General features: G+C 42.7%; 1 protein-coding gene across 7 annotated transcripts in view; it reads left to right on the top strand.

The window, feature by feature from the left end:
• The first annotated feature begins 3,237 nt into the window (after window positions 1-3,237).
• The window catches only part of LOC104150280 (nuclear factor interleukin-3-regulated protein), a 41,350-nt gene continuing 25,753 nt past the window's right edge, over window positions 3,238-18,834 (top strand). For 2 of the 7 annotated variants that reach the window (XR_011137264.1, XR_011137265.1), the window contains exon 1: window positions 3,261-3,599. Coding sequence is in view for 5 of the 7 variants with exons in the window: in XM_068924785.1 (XP_068780886.1) it covers window positions 15,129-16,505 (1,377 nt within the window). In the remaining 2 variants the exon portion in view is untranslated. Of the gene's footprint in view, window positions 3,600-4,175; window positions 4,231-4,359; window positions 4,729-4,839; window positions 5,212-14,939; window positions 16,817-18,834 lie in introns of those variants that run through there. The other 5 variants (XM_068924785.1, XM_068924786.1, XM_009684438.2 and 2 more) reach the window with 5 other exon arrangements.

Below are 18,834 nucleotides of genomic sequence, written 5' to 3'. Positions count from 1 at the left end.
GTGAGGAGTTAAAGCCTAATTTCTTTAAAGGCACTGAGACTTTCACTGTTGACTTCAACTGATTCTGAATTTTAGGCTGGGTCAGATTCAAAGCTTAAGGCCCAAGAGTTATGCACATAAACAAATGTAAAGCAATCAAAGGATGTTAGAGATGACAGATACTACTTTCTGTTATATTTTTATTAATTACTTCTGCTTCTGAAAGCTCCTTTTCCAGACCCTCTGAGTAGTACTGTGACTCAGCATAGGTTCAGCTGTGCTCATTAAGCCAAATTCAGAGAAAACAGCAAGAGGGTTTAGTTATGTGCTAATAAACAGAGATCAGTCTAAAGGAGTTGTAGTTGATAGTGTTGTCCAAAAGTAAGTATAAATCCTACTGCGCTGGACTCAGCTGAGAATTTATTTAAAGATCTCCATGACCTACTTCATCCCTCCAGTAGGAAAATCCACAGAGGTGGATAATCACAGAAAGATTCTCTTTTTAGAGTTTTCCCTCAGTCTTTAGACTCCCTTGGCGCAGAACGCTTACTATAGCTCTCAGCTGTGCTATTTTTTTCTGTACCTCGGAGAGTAGGAAAAATGATGAGTATGTTCCTTCAACCACATCAGCGTTTAGCCCTGTGTTTCACCATACCCTTGGATTAACCAAAAGCCCACCATAGGATTTGGAAAATAAGAGTGGATTTTGCTCCTATAGCAGGTTTTGACTCTCCTTATTTCCACAGAGTAGAGGTAACATGAAATAAAGAAGCTTGTCTTTGTTGTGAATCTGGGAGAAAGATCAGGTCTGGATTTATAGCTGATTATAATTAGTGACAAAAATATAAGCAAATAGGCGACTAAACTCCATCTGGAATATTATTTCCAGGACTGTCCACCCACGTAGGAAGGATATTATTGCCTTGGAAACTTCTTTCTATATTTCAAGAATCTAAGTTACAAAGGCAGATTTGAAGCACTTGCATTTATTCTTCCTAGAAATGAGATTTTAAGTTGCTAAAAGTATATGCCCGGGATTCATCAAAAATATTTTCCATAGTAAAAACAGAATGTACTCTTCAATTAAATAAAAATTGTTTGAAGTTCTGGAGGTTGCTTTAGTTTTTGACAGTCCTGGGGACTCTCGCAGCGCTGTATCAATACAGTATGCATAGTATGGGAAATAAGGTGTGCCGACCAGTTTCCTCACACAGCTTGTCCCACGTCCCTACAACTCGACTCAAATACACCACCAACGTTTATGAGCAAGCAGGTCTTCAAGCTCCCTGGTGGACACTTCTGAAATTGTCTTTGCCTGTGTGTGTGTGTCCATGGGCAAGGAGAAGTTTGGCAAACAAACTGACCACGCGGGCCCTAGGCAGAGGCAGCAGTTGATTTCTCTGGTTGCTTACGAATCCCCTTTGTAGTAACAGTGGGTTTTGTAGTCTGTTACCGTTACCGAAGCTCTACACGCTAGATATTAGGAGACCGGGAGTGGAAAGGGGAAAATCAATGAGAGTAAAGGTTATTAGACTTGCACAATAAATAACTCGAGGAGATAAATATAATTGTTTTCAAGGCACTTAGATTTATTGTGGAGGGAAGGTATGGGCAAGTATGATAAAAGATCAGGGACTGAGATAAACTGAAAAGTATTCAGTGAAGTCTTCTGGTTTCCGAATTTGCCTTCTGTTAGGAATGCTTTGCTCCAGAGAGCTATCTCTGTTGACATATAAATACAGGATGACAGAGTAATATAACAGGGCTCTGTTTAGTGAGGAGTGTGCTATTTTAGTGAGAATGTTTAACAGAATGAAATCAGGAATCATTTCTGCTCTGGAACTAGAATTTAATAAAGAGAATTTTTCTGTTGTCTTCACAAATGCTACTTGTGGAATTAAAAAAGAGGAGTGATAAACCTTCTGTGAGGGAAAAATGAGGAAGATACGTATCACACTTAATCAAACGTGTGTACATTCAAACACATTCTGAGCAGAGAATTGGATTTCTTGCTGGCCATGTGTCATTTTCTAAAATGGAGGTTAAACAAGGGTCAAACCAACACCACACTGTCTTATTTAATCTCCCTTCCTCTGACTCCTTCGTGAGGAGAAGCGGCATTGGAGGGTGGCTGGGGAGGTGTCGGGTGGAGGCAGGCGCTCGCTCCCCCGGCACCCGCGTGGAATCGCCTCTCGGGGACAGCGGGACAGGCAGCCGCCCGAGGGGCTTCTCCACAGCGCGGCCCCGCTCCGGAGCGTTTCAGCACGGCAAGGGGGAGCAAGGGTGAAGTCAGGGGAAGCAATACTAGCGAAATCCTTCATCCTTGAAGATCAGTAAAAGAAAACACTGGCTGCACTCTCTGATGCATACAGTGTACGCTTTGTAGCTCACAGAGCAAAATGCCAAGTGGCGTAACAGCAGGGAACACACCCAACACTGAGCCAGCGTATCTTCAGCAAGCTTTTTTTCCCTTTTTTCTTTCTTTCTTTCTTTTTTTTTCTCTTGCGAGTCAAAGATTAAGTATAATTCATTGGAGGATTACCCATATGCCGTGGCTAGATGGCAGATACGTGCCTCAGAAATACAGTTTTCAGGTCTTGTGCAATTACTCCGAGACGATAATGCTTCTGCCAGATCTGAGGGGTTTATTTTTACGCTCCGGTCAGATACAATCTCATTACGCTACATACCAAGCAAACGGCGAAGCTGCGACAGCTACAGCGCAGTTAATTTTCCCCGACCATTAAAACGACCGCGCTCAAACCTCTGCGTAAATCCTCCCCAGACTGGGGGCAGAGGCCCTCCCCCCACCCCCCGCGCAGGCCCGCGGAGCCCCCGCAGCCCGGCCCAGCCCGGTGGAGCCGCCGCCGCTCCGCGGGGCAGCGGGCGAGGCACACGGCGCCGCGCAGCCTGCGCACCCCCGCCCCGCGGACCGGCCGTTGGGCGCGGGGGGGGGAGAGGGGAGGGGCCGCACCGCGGAGCTACGCCGCCGCGCGGCCCCTTCCCCCCCGCTCCGCCCTCGCGGAGGTTGCGCGGGGAGGGCCCCCCCCACGCACGCGCGCGCGCGCGCGCTGCCCCCCGGCTGGCCAGGGGCGGTTACGTAAACGGCAGCGCCCCCCGCCCGCCCGGCGGTTATGCAATCCCAGCACACAGACCTACTGTACCACACACAGCCCGGCGGGGCGGGGGGCGGGGCGGCCGGCCCGCCCCCTGGCCCGCCCCCCGGCCGCCCCCATTGGTCCCCCCCCGAGAGCGCCCGGCTCGGATTGGGGCGGCGCCGCCGCCACTCACAGCGCGGCGCGGCTGGCATGCGGGCTGCGCGCCCCGCGCCGCGCACAGCCCTGACCTACTAACACACATCCCTCCGCGCCGCCGCCGCCGCTGCACGCTCCCTCCTTCCCTCCCTCGCCCGTTCGCTCGCTGCCGCCCTTCCTCCCTCCCTCCTGCCTTCTCTCAGTCACTGCCTCACACCGGGACCGCTCCGCTCCCGGAACAAGCCGGGCGCCGCTGCCTGCCCGGCCCTACCCGCCTCGCCTCCAGCCCGCCCGGCTCGGCTCGGCCCGGTCCGGCCCGGCCCGGCGCGGCCCAGGGGATGCTCCGCGCCCCGCGCCGCACTGGAGGTAGGAAGGCGCGGGGCGAGTGTCGCCGTCGTGCGCGGAGCGCTGCGCTGCGCGGGATGCGCGCGGATATGGGTGCGTGTGTGCGTGTGTGTAAACTTTTGCTGGCGTGTCAGCGCCGGGGCTGGCCGCCTTAAGGTGGCCGCTGTGGTTGCAGCGCCCTCCGCGCATCACGTAGGCTCGGAGCGGCTGCTCGTCGCTGGCCGGGGCTGGGCTGCGGTTGCATAATATGTCTCCTTGTTGGGGGGAAAAGCGGTGTTTCGGGGGAGAAGAGCGCCGCGGCGCTGGGTCTGGCCTCCCGGCGGGTGGGGAGGTGTCTGCGAGCGGCGGCAGCAGGTTACAGGAAAAAAAAAAAAGCTGGTTTTGCTTGCTCGCAGGAGGCTCGTTGAAGGGGGTAATGGCACGAAAAGAAATCTGGAAAATGCCTGTTTAAGGCTCTGTTGTGCTTGCAGCGCTTGTTCTTAATATAAGGCTGTCCCTTTCCCCCCATATTTTTTCCTTTCTTTTTTTCCCCCCCGTTTGTCGCCTGTACGCCCAGCGAGCCCGGGGGAGGGTCTGTGGGACTTGTTCTTTCGTACATTGCATAATCTTGTTCGCTGTGAAATATCAGCAAGCGCTAGGACAAGATGTGTGCGTGAGTGTGAAATGCCGTGGTAATTTTTGGTGCGGAGTTAAGCGTTAGGTCATGAATTACAACCCTTTTGTGCGTTTACCGGGGCGGGGGCGGGGGAGGAATCGGAGTTTTGTGGCCGTCGTTTGTCAGGGGCCGGCGGAGAGAGCCTGTTTTCACGCTGTGCTCGGGGATGTTGTTTGTGGGCAAGCGGCATTAATGGTAGCATTCCGCCTCCCCCCCTCCCCAGCCCCCGTGTTTTGCTAGGTTGTGTTTGCCTAAGCCTTTTTCGTCACTTTTGTCGCTGTTTTTCAGACACTGCAGGACCGATCACATAATAGTTCCTGGAAATGTTGCATTATGTAACCACAGAATTTGCTGGCAGTCAGGCTAGGAAGAGGGAGCTAATTATGCGATTTTATAATCTCGCTACAAAGAAACTAGGACAATCTCACCCTAAAAAAAAATGTAACTGTAACAGATTTTGTTAAAGTACGTTTAATAAGGGAAGTAGACAACTGGGTAAGTGGGGAGGTAACTCGTGCTCGCTGAATGTGTGCCGTGTACCTCAAAATGAAATTTGTGTTAATCTATATTTAGCCCTATCGCATTTTAGCAATTGTGGCTTCGTGTGCTATTTCTGGTTGTTTCTTCAGAGCTGTGCATATAGACGTCCAAGGCCATTTGCTTGGATTTTTAACTCCACGCCTTCAGAGACGTTTTGATAAGGCTGTATTTTTAGGACGGCATTTCGCCGAGACACTAAACAATTTCTTTGGTACTGGCTTTCACTTGTCATTTCTTAAAAAAGGGAACATCTAATTTAAGAGAGGAACGAATTTAAGAGAATGTCAACAGCCCTGAAGAAGTGAGACAGTCTGCCGGTCCCCTCCCGGCTGCAATGGGCTCGGGCGGAGGAGTAGCGCCGGGCAGAGGGGGCACGCAAGTGCCCCGCTCCCGCGAAACCGGGCGTTTTAACGTGGAAGAGGCGGAAAGCCGAAGTAGGTCAGTATGACATTCCCGGTGGCGCTAATCCCCGGCCAGCCTGGGCGCGATCGCGGCGGGCGGGCGGGCGGCGCTGTGAGGCACGGCGGCCGGGGCGACCGGGCATACGGCGGCGGCCGCCCGCGGGCCCCATCCCGCCGCCGGCTGCCCCGCGGGCGTTGCGCAACGCCGGGCGCCCAGGTAGCCGTCGGCGCCTTCCGCGGGGGGCGGCGGGGGCCGTTGGGGCGCGGCAGGCGGGCGGCCGTTGGGGCGCGGCAGCGGGGCCGCGCCCCCCTCCCTCCCTCCCCCCTTCCCCTGTCCGCGCGGCGGCGGGCGAGGGCTGGGGGCGCTGCCGCTCCCCGCAGCCCTTTGTTCTGCGGCCGGGGCTGGGGGGGGACAGCGCGGGGCCGCGCTGAGGGGAGCGGGCCGGGCGCCATGCGCCGCCGGTCACGTAGGGGGCTGCCGATCCGCGCCGCGCAGGGCCGGGCCGCCTTTGTGGCGAGGGAGGCAGCGGCCGCCTCCCCGCAGCGCGGCCCGCGCCTCGCCGCCGCGCCCCGCGGAGCGGCAGGGCCCGGCGGGCGGGAGGGGATCCGCCCGCTCGTTTCCCCCTTGCGGGGGCGTCGGCGGGCCGCGGCCGGTAGCGGCGGGCGCCTGCCGCCTCCGACCGCCGCCTGCGGCACGGGAGAGCCAGACAAAGAGGGCCCCGCTCTCGCCGGCTCCGGCCGGAGGGGCAGGTGAGCGGCGGCCGCGCAGGCCCCGCGCGGCGGGGGCAGCGGGTGCAGCGGTGCCGCGCTCCCGCCGGCCCAGGCGGGAAGGCGGCGGCCTGCCGTAAGCGGCCGAAAGCCTTCCTCCCCACGCCGCCCCCTGCCACCCGAATATTTTCAGCTTTCTCCTTACGTAACAAACAATAAAAAATGGCTATTGCCCAATTCTGTTGTTTTGCCCGGTTGCTTCGGCGTTACCATTGGCAAAAGGCAGGGCTGGGGCTCCCATGTTCGGGGGTCAGCATGTGCCCTGTCCTCTGTAGGAGGCTACCTCGAAAGTTGTTGTGGTAACTTACCTTTAAAGATGAAGTAATTTCTTTTGTGTCCAAAACTATCTTCTCAGTAGATAAAACCAAAATCAGTGCGTTTATGACCAAAGCCTGTGAGGTTAAAATTTAGTATCACAGCTCCTTTGGTATGTTCTGTATAACTGCTGTAGGTAGTAACAGTAAAATATTTTCAACATGTGATATTCTTGATAACGTGCACAAACTTTTCTGCTACTTAATTGTTAGGGTCAAGTACAGTTTTGTGATAGTGAAGCCATTTGGAATTACTGCTGTGTTAAAACCAAACAACCTGTTTTTTTCCCCCCCTCGTCCTTGTAACTTGTACGATCGCACTCAGTTTCATTGTGTTCATTCCTTTTGTATGTAACCTACTTTGAGTCATCTTTGCCCTCCTCAGTAATTAATTCAATCCAGAGTGAGCCTAGTTTAAAATACTGCTATGGGCAACAGTTTTGCAGTCTTTATTCAGTCCAGATGTTGTCTTTGATAAGAAATTTGAATGAATAAGATTTCAAGTTTGGGCCCAAAGACCTGATTTTATACAAACAAAATCAAGGATTACTCAGTAAAGGTTCTTAGTATCAATGGCACTAACAAAGACATCTGTAATGTGACAAATTTCATAATGGTATCTATTTGACTGTTGAAGTGTTAACTTTTCAAAACTGTCTGCCTTCACTTTCCATTTTTATTTATATTCTATTTTTAACTCATCTTATTCTCTAAAGGACTCTTAACTAGCTTTTGAAATATCCAGCTTCCTGGATTTGACTTGAAAGCTTCAAGATTCTGCTGGAATTGATTGGGGGGGGGGGGGAAGAGACTGATTTGAAAGGTGTCAGAAAGCTTACAGTCTTCTCATGACCAATACGAACTTACATGACCTCTTCACAGCTTATCTTATCCTAAGAAGGAACAGTATTTGCCATGCTTTGGCTGAAATTTGTAGAACACACAGACATTCTTTCTAGTGCAATAAAAGCAATGCACAGTCTACAAAAGATATTGGTGCTATGTGGCTTTTTTCAATCCTTTATCTTGAAATAAAACTCATCAAAAAAAAAAAAACCTTTAGCTCATCTTAAATTGACTTATTTTAGTAAATAGTTATGCAAACTATGTTTATGCAATAGTTTCTTTTTCCAGACAGCAATCTTGCTGCTGTTATAACATCACTATGATGCAATAATGTGAACAATAAAATCCTCTGTTTGAGGCTTATTACACACTGTTAAGCAATGTATCTGACTCATCAGCTTAATTGACTCTTCTAGGTGACCTTGCCATGATCATTACAGCCAGTTATGAGATATAAATGTGCTTAGGATATGTAATAGAAAAAATAAATGCAAATAGGTGGTCAATTCCTACAGCCTCTTCTAAGCTCTTCTAAGAGAAAATGTCAGTTGATTTCAGTGTTGCAGTATTTTAGTACTTGGAAAAAATCTGATATTTTTTTAAAACAAAAAATGTATAAGTCTGTCTACTTACTCATGCTGAGCATGACTGTCAAAATAAGGTTGTGTAAACAAGGACATACTTGGATTTCATTCAAAATGTGGTAAAAGCGATGTGCCTGAAAACCTTTTGGTTTTAGAGGTATACCTGAAATGGGTTAGTAGTAGGACCTTATTAAATATCCTCTTTCCCCCCCCCTTCCCCCCTCCCCAATTTCTGTGCTGAATTGATCCAGGTCCAAATTAGCATATGCTGAGACTGAATCTGGTGATAGTTCTTATAGAAATACCTTCTTTCCAACAGAAAATAAATATATTATTTAAAATAATTTTTACCTTTTTTTCCTTCTATTTAAGTTTCCAAATCTTAGTTTAGTTTTCGGTTCTGTTCCTGAATTACTTGAGTAATTAACCAGGTTTTGCCATCAAGATGGCTTCACAGCCGTTAACAGTATAGGTGCCGGTCTTGCAAGATATCCTGTTATGCGTGGAACCTCACACTTGGACTCTCAATAAAGAAAATGGGGCTTTGTGTGGGCAGTATCCTTCCCACCTGGATTATCTTGCAGAACTGGAGTGCTAACAATTTGCTACTGCTCGGTTTCATTTGCAGCAAGTGGTAGAGATCAAGACTTTTACAGGCAGTGTTTAATTTCACATATTTGTACTTCAGTTCTTATATAATATATGTTTAGAGCATCAGCTGGGATTAATTGACATAATTCTACTGCCTTTTAATAGAGCTATATAAATTTAGATCAGCTGAAGCTCTAGTCCATGCTTGGCATTTGTAAGACTACAGTTCAATAATAGAAAGCTATGTGTTGTCAGAATAATTAACCTTTGATTGTTTTTTTTTGTATTTTTGTTTTATGGCCCTTAATTAGGGGAAAGCAATAAAACAAATTATGGTCTTAGTATTTGAAGTTAGGAAGGTTGAGATTTCATTTGCAGAACATTGTTACTATTAAAGTTATGATGTGGTGAAATCTAGTTTTTCCTACCGTCAAGTAGTTATTGAAGTGAGGAGAAGTGTGTTGTAAGAGTACTATAACTAACTGTAACTATATAACTATAACTTCAGTAACTATTGTTTCTATTGGAAATTTATTCCAAGTATCAGCAAGAGGTATGCAAGTGATACAAATCATGCCATTTCATTTAAATATGATTATTTATATAAGTAATATAGTTCTTCTGCCTCTCAGCTTTTTTTTTCTCCTGAGCACTTTGAGCAACACTGGATTTTGGGTCTCCCCCCCCCCCCCCCCAAAAAAAAAAAAAACACAAAAAAACAGAGCAGCAAACCTTTTGCTTTGGAAAAATTAAACAGATCCGATAGATTTATACTGATTTCCTAAGCAAAATATAGGTCAAATTTGCACCTATTAACCTTGACTGACCTTTCTGAACAACAACTGTTTTAACATATGTTTGGTTCTCTGCAAATGCAAATTTTATTTGCATAATTTGTATAATTTACCTTTGGGAGACAAGCTATACTTTAATGAGTTATTTTGTGGTTATTAAGATAAACAGTAACTTAACTAATTTTCCTAACAATGAAAGTCTTTCATAAAAATTGCATGTGACATCAACTTTCTGGGTTCAGCTTGGAGCTGAGTAATATGAAAGTGCAATAGTGTTCCAAGTGCCCCCATGAACTTATTCTTTTTAATATATATTGATTGAAAACTGTCGTAGTAGACAAATGATTCTTAATGTTCGAATGAAGTATAGTACGTAGACACCTCCCATGATTTTCCTTCAATAAGACAAAGAAAACCACCCTTTTATCAAAAATGGGTCATCTTGTACAGAGCTATCATCATCCCTGTTCCACTGACCTAATTGCATGTTGATCCTGGAAGCGTAAGCAATTCAAATGCCCATTAAGTTGTAAGAAAAGGGAACTGTAGTGCAGGAGAAATAGTTCTGTTCCTCCATGCAGCCGTAATGGATTCATGGTCTGTATGAGCGTTAGCTCTATAACGGCAATAAGGGGTGGCGACGTTCTTATTGCAAATGCTGTTTTGCTCTGTGACCTTGGATAACCTGCTTGTCGTAGCATAAAATCCAGTTCCCTGAGCTTTCCAGAAAATCTGAATTTCATTTGCTCTACATTGCCTAGACCCTAGGCCTTGCCTAAAAGCCTATCCTAGGGCTAATATCACTCTTCCGGTGGATTTGGCATCATAACTTTTCTTCAGAAGGTCCAGAATTTCAGTAAGGTGCTAGAAATAAGGCAAGAGTTCTTTCAGTGGAGGTTGGATTGGCCTTTGGGGACCACACCCTAGTTGGGGAGGTTTTCTAAATTATTATAGACCTGAAAGGGTGTAGAATTTGATAGCATAATTTTGTCTGTGAGAAGCAGTAGGGGTAGAGTAGCTCCAAAATGTTTAAGCAGTGTTTAGTTAGGCTGTATATCTGTCAATTAGACTCAGATTCATTTTCCTCTCCTATGTATACAGTGGTGTTAGTGTTCTTTCCATACCTCCTAAAGGTCTTCAGATAGCTAGGAAATATTTTTAAAATGCTTTAAAGGTAGAAAGTGCAAAACATTCTTCAAATTTTCAATGTTTGGAGTGCAAGCTAATCATTTCTGGATATCTGTGAACAGGTTCTATACCAGCTCTTCTAGTATGTGGATAGATCTATAAAATAGATAAATTAACCTGCAACAGGATGTTAGCGATATCATGATTAATGATACCTGTACCAAACACAGAAAACTGCTACTAAAAATGTGTGCAGGCACACATATCAATATGAACTTGTGTTGTTTTTCCTGTACTTTGCCACATAGTTGGCCTGAGTTGTTATTCTTTAACATAACAATGATAAAGATATATATATATCTAATGTGAAGTTCTGCTTTGCAGTTATTTTCCATTTGTGAAGGACAGTGAGGTAAATCTTATAGACACTTGGCTTTACAAAAGCGAGGACAGTTTGAAAGCATCTCAATGCTTGAAATTGGCTTTCATTTGGCATGGTAGAATGACTATCAAAATATTGAAGCAATAGAATTAAATAATTGGTTAGCTCATTATAGGAAATGTTTTCAAAAATTAAGCTTGGAGGTAAGGTGAATTATTTTGATAAATACAAAAATATACATATACGTTTCCCACAGAGTAATTGCATATATGGAAACCCATATGCGTATTCTAAAGAAGAACTGACTTATATAATTAAATTACAAAGAACAAAGAGAGGCAAGATTGTGGCCCAGTCCTTCAACCCTTTGGCACATTTCAGGAATTACAGTGTGAATTCATAAGTCCTCGGGATCAGATCCTTAACGTGCTATTTTGACACTATCAGAGCACTTAAGTATTTTTGAAGTCCATGGGTAAATTAACTTTTCATGATTTCTGCATACATAATTTCTTGCTTCAGTAGTAGGAATTCTATAAAACAGTCTCATTTATACTTGGATCTGGGATTGTATCCTGCTTCTGTGGAAGCCAATGGCAAAATTGCTGTGGCAGCAAGACTGGGTCTGTAATTAAGTTAACAGGGTCGAGTGTTATTACATTGTTGAATTGGCACTCAATGCCATTAACATCAACCAACCAAAAAAAAAATCTTTAACAGTGACTAATGTAAGGCAGTATTAAATGTTGGTTTTGTAATTCTTTATGAGGGAGTGATAAAACAATTGAAAAATTAATCATAAGGGAAAATATTGGAATTTGAAATACAGTCAGAGGAATCATTACAGTTCATTAATTTATGTGTAAATACTGAAGTTTTTCAGTGGAATTATAAAATGCAAGTGAAGTGAAATGGCTGTTTTTATTGAAGGCATTTTGCCATTATCATCAGATGGAATTTAATTTGTTTACAGAGTCAGTGTTGGGCTGATCCGCATGGAGAACTATTAACAAGCTAGGGCTTTGACTCCTGTTTGTAAAGCAGCAATTTTAGTTACCATGATAAAAGTGTTCAGGGAAGATGTGGAAAGAGCTAGAGCTTTATTGTTGTTTTGTTAGATGACTAAAGTAATAGCATTAGAACTAGCTACATAAATAGCAAACCAGTAAGACTGACATAAAACATGTGACATGTTTCTGTCTTGACTGCTTTGCTGATGGACTCTGGCAAAGAGCAAAGTTGAATACTGCATGCAAAAACACCATTGTTTTGATACGCACTTATATTTGCTGTAGACTTACATGCTACCTATTCCACATTGAGTTTATTTGTGCCAGGAACAACGTGTACAGGAGGGAGACTGGCCAAAACAGGAATTACCAGTGCTAAAACAAGCTGATCGTGCCCTGGAATGCCCCAAACTATAGAAGGCCCATGGAGTATGGGATATGAACTCTGCAATTTTAAGTGCAGCCCAACATCAGTATTTGCCTGCATGAGACTGCACTTGAACTTGCAGTTGAATTTTCACTGATAAATAGAAGGTCATACTGATGAGCTGTGCCCACAATCTACATACATTTAGGGGAAGGGGGAGGGTGGGGGGGGAAACCCAAGCCATTTTACTATTTATTATTACCATCTCATTACTAATATTTTCCCCCAAATTTATAGGACTGGACAAACACCAAAGTTGGGATTGTTTGAGTTGGAGACCATACAGATTGTTACAAGATCGTAGTTCTTGTCCTCAGATCTTGTCCTCTTGTCTTATTTAAGACAAAACATGTTGCTTCCATACTGTGTTTGGAGTGGAAGGTTGGAATATAAAGAAAACAGAAAACAATACACATGTGTGGGTTTTTATGTTTTAAATGGAGGGGGGTCTGTGGGTGTGGCTTTTTTTCTAAAAATATGCACAAATCTTACCATTTGTAAATACTTCTTTTCCATTAGTATTATTTCAAATAAGTGCACATGTTCCAGGGTATATGGCACATAAACATATAGAAAATGAATAAATATTTGTTATTTGGCTTTGAGTTTAGCTCTCTAGCAATGTAAAATTCAATCAGTCTCTGCATTGATAAGGCCTTTCCAAATTCCATAGAAGCTATTTGAATCCTTTTGACTTCAGTGAGAGTTGACTGAGATGCATACGAGGGGAAAAGTGATGATTTCATAGATATTCAGTGCACATTATACTGCTTCACACTGTGGGCTATAGAGAATGGATGCATTTCCTCAGAAACCCAAAAGTTGTTAATGACAGAAATAAATACAATGATTGTAGTGTATCAAGACAATTATGGGTCAATATCCCTGCAATCCTAATGCTAGAGGATAATGAAATAAAACCTTGGTATCTTCTTTCTTGTAATGTGAAGCCACCTTACAGAGGCTGAATAGTCTACAGATGCCACAGACTAGGTGACCTGTTTGTGTTTTTTTTCATATTTGTAGCACAAGACTACTGAATACATTTAAACGTTTTGCCTGCATTTCGATCTTCCTACCTCATTGAAAGTAACATTAAAATCCGTATGCCCAACTTTTTTTTTTTTTTTTTAAGTATTAGGTTGTATTACTGTTAAACTAGCCCAGCATTCATATTAATTAAGCCTGTGATGACATGTAGCACTGAAATGGACAGAATGACTGTACAGTTTCTTCAGCAAATCAAATTATACTGAATTTTTGGAGGAATCAATGTTGCTTTGTAGTTAGGCTTTTTTTGTTGTTTTTAAATGTGGTCCAACTCGTATTTAGCTTGACAGAAAACTCCCTTTGACTCTAGTTTGAATTTTGGATCAGAATCTAACTATGTAATTAAAGTTACATTTCTGCTTTACAAACATGGCAATTTGTGGTGCTGCTTTTGCAGTAAAATGTTAGATAGTGTCGTTGCTGTGGCTGGCTTCTAGCTCTATTTTCCATTAAGGCTGTATTATTGAAGACAAATAGTTACATGTCAGTAATTAACTATGGATTTTAGGAAATTCAGCCTAGCTCTTCTATTAAATGTGTTAATTTTTCATGACAGAAGAGTTGGCATGGTTTGATGGAACAGAACCCAGCTTGAAACCCGAGTCTTTATGACCCTGCTTAATTGTTATTACATCATTCACTCCTCTTTGCCTTCTGGAAAAGACAAGAGAAACTGCCAGAATACAATTCATTAATTCTTTTATAACTTTCACCACTGATAACGTTAAAATCAGTTTCATTAGTCATTGTAAAACATCTCCAATAAATAGTGACATTAATCTGAAGTCACTATTTTTTTGTTATACAGGCAAGAATCATTGTTGACTTGTTAGTCAGTCCTATAAAAGCGATTGTCATACTACATTTGTTCTGTCAGAAACGTGACTGAGTGTGGAAATGGGGTATGGAGAAGCTATGTTTCAGATCAGAATCAAATGAGGCTATGCAGAGAAAGTATTTTTGTATTGACAGGGATTAAATAAAACAGATGCCAGTTTAAATGCTAAGATAAATTTTACTGGCCAAAATGTCTGGAGCTAAAGGTTAAGCTAGTTTTCTTTCATTAATGGTAATATTTTTAGATTCAAACTCCCATTTTAATATGCGCACTGTTTTCCAGAAGTGTGCATACCTCAGTGGCATATTTCTCTAATGTATTTTCAATACTGATTTTAGAGCTCTGTATATAAGAGAGAGGAAAGTTGACAAGAGGGGAAAAAATGGATTATGTAAGTTAGGTGATTGTCAGAGTTATATGTGTACATTTATTAATTTGATATAATTGATCAATAAGGGATTTTAAAACTCCAAGTGTATATGTTGCAGATTTAATTACTGTTTTTGTATCCTGTAATAGCTTTAACGGATGACAGTTTTATTTTAAGACAATAGAAAGCACTCTAGTTTCTCTAAATCAGCTTATGTTATTTTTAATCTGTGGAGAACCCAAATATACAGCATTTCTAAGTCACACACCACAGCTGTTTTCAGAAGAGATGTTTTAATTTGGAAGAACAAGATACTTTCCAGTGCTGTTCATCAGCATGCCTGGTGTTCTGCAGTGTTAAGTGGTAGAGGTTTAAGTTGGTCAGTGATATCACGGAAAGGTCTATGACAACAGTATTGTCAGATCAAAACCCAAATATTTTCTGTATTGCTTTTCCTTGGATCATATTGTATTTGTTTTGGAAGCAAATCTGCTACCTAGGTATCATGAAGCATAGAATATCAGTTGTTGCTGTGCTGAGCTTCCTTCATATTACAGCAGGCTTAATGAATCAAATACTAATGTAAGGTTTCTATTGAAAGCTACTTTTGAAAGCCCCAAACAGCGATTCCTAGATAATAATCCAGTTCTCTATTTATTGCAGGTTATTTAGAAGATTCTCATTGCCTCTGACAAGCAAATTGGATCTAGGCACTTCTGTTTGAGAATATGAAACAAAAGGAAGAATGTGTGTGGATCTAAAATTACTGTATTTATCAAGTCGTGGTTTGAGAAGTACTGGGGAACGAGCTTGCTCTGTTGCTTATTGTAGATCTATTACAAATTGTTTCTGATGCAGCTGAGGAAAATGCAGACCCTCAAAAAGGAACACGGACCTGTTGACACAAGTAGCAGTGTGGACAAAATCATGGTACTTAAGTCTACTTTATCAGAAGTGTCTGAAGATTTGTCTACAAACGAAGACATACTACTTACTGAAGCAAGTAGTGGAAAAAGCAAATCTTCAGCTTGCCGGAGAAAGCGAGAGTTCATTCCAGATGAAAAGAAAGATGCTATGTATTGGGAGAAAAGGCGGAAAAATAATGAAGCTGCCAAAAGATCTCGTGAAAAACGACGACTGAATGACCTTGTCTTAGAGAACAAACTAATTGCACTGGGAGAGGAGAATGCCACTTTGAAGGCGGAGCTGCTTTCGTTGAAGCTGAAGTTTGGTTTAATTAGTTCTGCAGCCTATGCCCAAGAGATACAGAAACTCAGTAGCTCAACAACTGTGTATTTCCAAGACTATCAAAGTTCCAAATCAAATATTAACTCATTTGTAGATGAACACGAACCATCTATAGTTGGTAGCAGTTGTATTTCTGTCATCAAACATTCTCCTCAAAGCTCTATGTCTGATGTGTCTGAAATATCATCAGCAGAGCATACTCAACCGAGTCGTATACAAAACAACTGCAGAAGTCCTGAAAACAAGTTCCAGATTATAAAACAAGAGCCTATTGAATTAGAGAGAGAGCCAAGAGATGACAGAGGTTCATATAAAGCGTCCATATATCCAAACTACATGGGAACTACCTTTAATGTGTACTCACATTCTCCGCCTCTGTTGCAAGTTAATAGGTCCTCCAGTAATTCCCCGAGAACTTCAGAAACTGATGATGGTGTGGTTGGAAAGTCATCTGATGGAGAAGATGAACAGCAGGTTCCTAAGGGTCCAATCCATTCCCCAGTTGAACATAAAAATGTTCATGCAACAGTTAAAGTTCCAGAAGTGAATTCTTCAGCTTTGCCTCACAAGCTTCGAATTAAAGCCAAAGCCATGCAAGTTAAAGTGGAAGCAATGGATAATGACTATGATGCCACACAGAAACTATCATCACCTATTGATATGTCGTCAAAAAGACATTTTGAGCTTGAAAAACACGGTGCACAAAGCTTGGTGCATTCTTCTCACACTCCTTTCTCAGTTCAAGTGACTAATATCCAAGACTGGTCTCTCAAACCAGAACTCTGGCATCAAAAGGAACTCAATGTAAAAATTCAGAGTGGTTGCAAGACTGGAGTTGTTGAAATAAAAGACAATATCTACAATGTCTCTGAGTCAGAGAACCTGTATTTGAAGCAGGGGATAGCAAACTTATCTGCAGAGGTTGCTTCACTTAAAAGACTTATAACTACACAACAAATCTCTGCATCAGACTCTGGTTAAGTTACTACTGAATAAAGGCTTATTGTTTTAAAGGATGTCATTTGCAGTAGATCAATATGTTTTGTATTATGCTGAATTTTCACTGGACTTGTGATGTCATTTCACTGTAATGTTCACATAATGTCTGATTGGTGTCTTTTTTGTGCACAGATTATTATGAAGACTAGGTTGTGTTATGATCACTATGCCTTGTGTATAGTCAAGTAGCCTGTACGAAGGCTGTATATAGTGAACTTTATTTTCTTTTTGTTGTTCTACTATAAAGTGTGCAAGTTACCATTTACAATAAAATGTTGGTGACAAACACAGAACATCTACTCCAGTTCAGTTGATTTTATGAACTTGTAAATAAGTTGTTAATTAACAGCTGGCTTGTTTCTTACACTGTGCTTGACTTCACTTACATGTTTGGTTTTTACAGCCTAACTTAACCAGATTACAATTTACAACATACCTAACACTTCTGCCACCTTTTTTGTTAAGACCTTTTTGGGAAGAGAATCGAAATAAAGTGGATATTTATAAATTAAACAGTATCCAGTTTATAGCCTTAGCTTTCTTTAACTTATTTGTGTACGTTAACCAAAAGCTACACAAAATCTAACCCAGTAATTGAAATATCAAGGAACTTTTTCTCCTTTTATCTCTGATGAGAGGGTATTGGGTTTCCTGAATGGTTTATTATGGCAAATAGGTTTTTTTTTTTTTCAATTGTGTTCAGGTGAAGTTAGTGGTGTTGGGTTTGTGCATCTTCAAAGTTTTCAGAGCCTTGAACTGGCAGAATTGGACAGCACTGTCTTCGCCAAGGAGTGTGCAGGGCACGCCTGTGCAGGCGTGGGGAAGAAGGATACTCAAAGGCTGTGCAAAAGTGTCTCTCCATCTTGTGTGCCGTTGCTCTCATGAGAGAGTGCGAGTCAGCAGTATACTGAGGATAAGGCTATTGGATCTGTAGACTCAGAGCTCAACTTGGCAAATTCTACATGCAGGACAGGCAATTGTTGTAGCAGAGTTAGAGCTACAGTATTTCGGTTCCCACCATGGGGCATAATGCAATTGTAAGTGTGAAGTAAGGCTTACCACCGATTTGGCTTTGATTTTTAAGGGCTTAGTTAACTGAGCTGAAATACCCTGGCTCAGGACAGGGCATTTCGTAAGAACTTCTCTGCATGTTGCCCGTCTCACATTTTAGAACTGCACAATCCAAGCCGTACTAGCCCCTTACAATTTGTACAGGCGATGAGTTCTTTGCATGATGATGGGACAGGGCTTCAGTGTTCTTTCTCTTTGAGAAGAGCCGTTGGAGCATGGAGACTTCTATTGCGTTATACCCCCTTGGCTTGGCTTACCAAAGGCTTTCCTTTTTAAATTATTTATATAAATAGACCATAGATTTGGCAGAGGTTGTTTTCAAGAAAATTCCCCCTTCTTTTAAAGGACTAATAAATCAGATTAACAAATAAGCACTTCCTGAATAGGTTCTTTGTTAATTGCCATGATCTGTAAGGGGACATTTCCAGAGACTTAAAATACTAATTAAGAAAACAGAATGGAGTCAGTGATTTTTAATTTCATACTTGACTAGAGTGAGAGGGAGTTTGTCAAATTATTTTTGGGATGAAGAGGAGTCTGAGTCACTTCAGATGAAGCTTGGTCCAGCAGTCAAGGCAATGAAGCTTGGTCCAGTAGTCAAGGCAATGGCAAAACTCCCTGATGTTAGCAAGGCCAGGATTTGACTCTATCTTTTCAGGAGCTGATGATTCACAGTCATGTTCTGGGTGGACCTTGGCACAGAAATCACAGGTACTTTGTGAGATTTTTCTGAGCCTTTTTATTGCTGAGCAGTACTCGTGGCATTCAGAGTTATTAACACATGGAGATTCCTTTCTCAAAATGTACCTGTTACTCTTTTCTGTTGCCTTAACAATGCAATAGACGCCGTAGTCAGGCTCTATATATGTTTGATAATTAATGTAGATGACATTTTGGCATTACTGAAAATGAGCTCAGGATTATTGGGATAGGAGACAGCAGGCAGCGATAGCTACAGGCTCTTTGCTTGCTAAAAATCTTCTGTAAGCAACCACAACATTCTTTAAATATTTCGCATATTATTTATCACATGTAATGTGCTCAAGGAGAGAACTTAAAACTCTCAGTGTTGCCATCTGTGTGTAAGCCTAGATCTATGTGGGTTTTTTTTTTTTTCCAATTTCTTGTTACTTACGGTTGTTTATCATAACGGAAGAATGTAGCCCTCCTTTTAGCTCACTATATTTTACACTGTTTTACATATCTGTTTTGTGTAATTAATACTTAACAGCAATGATGC

This window comes from Struthio camelus, chromosome W, assembly GCF_040807025.1.
Source record: "Struthio camelus isolate bStrCam1 chromosome W, bStrCam1.hap1, whole genome shotgun sequence".
Classification (NCBI taxonomy): domain Eukaryota; kingdom Metazoa; phylum Chordata; class Aves; order Struthioniformes; family Struthionidae; genus Struthio; species Struthio camelus.
The sequence above is the reverse complement of the archived record's forward strand: the minus strand, read 5'-3'. Positions and strand labels throughout refer to the sequence as shown.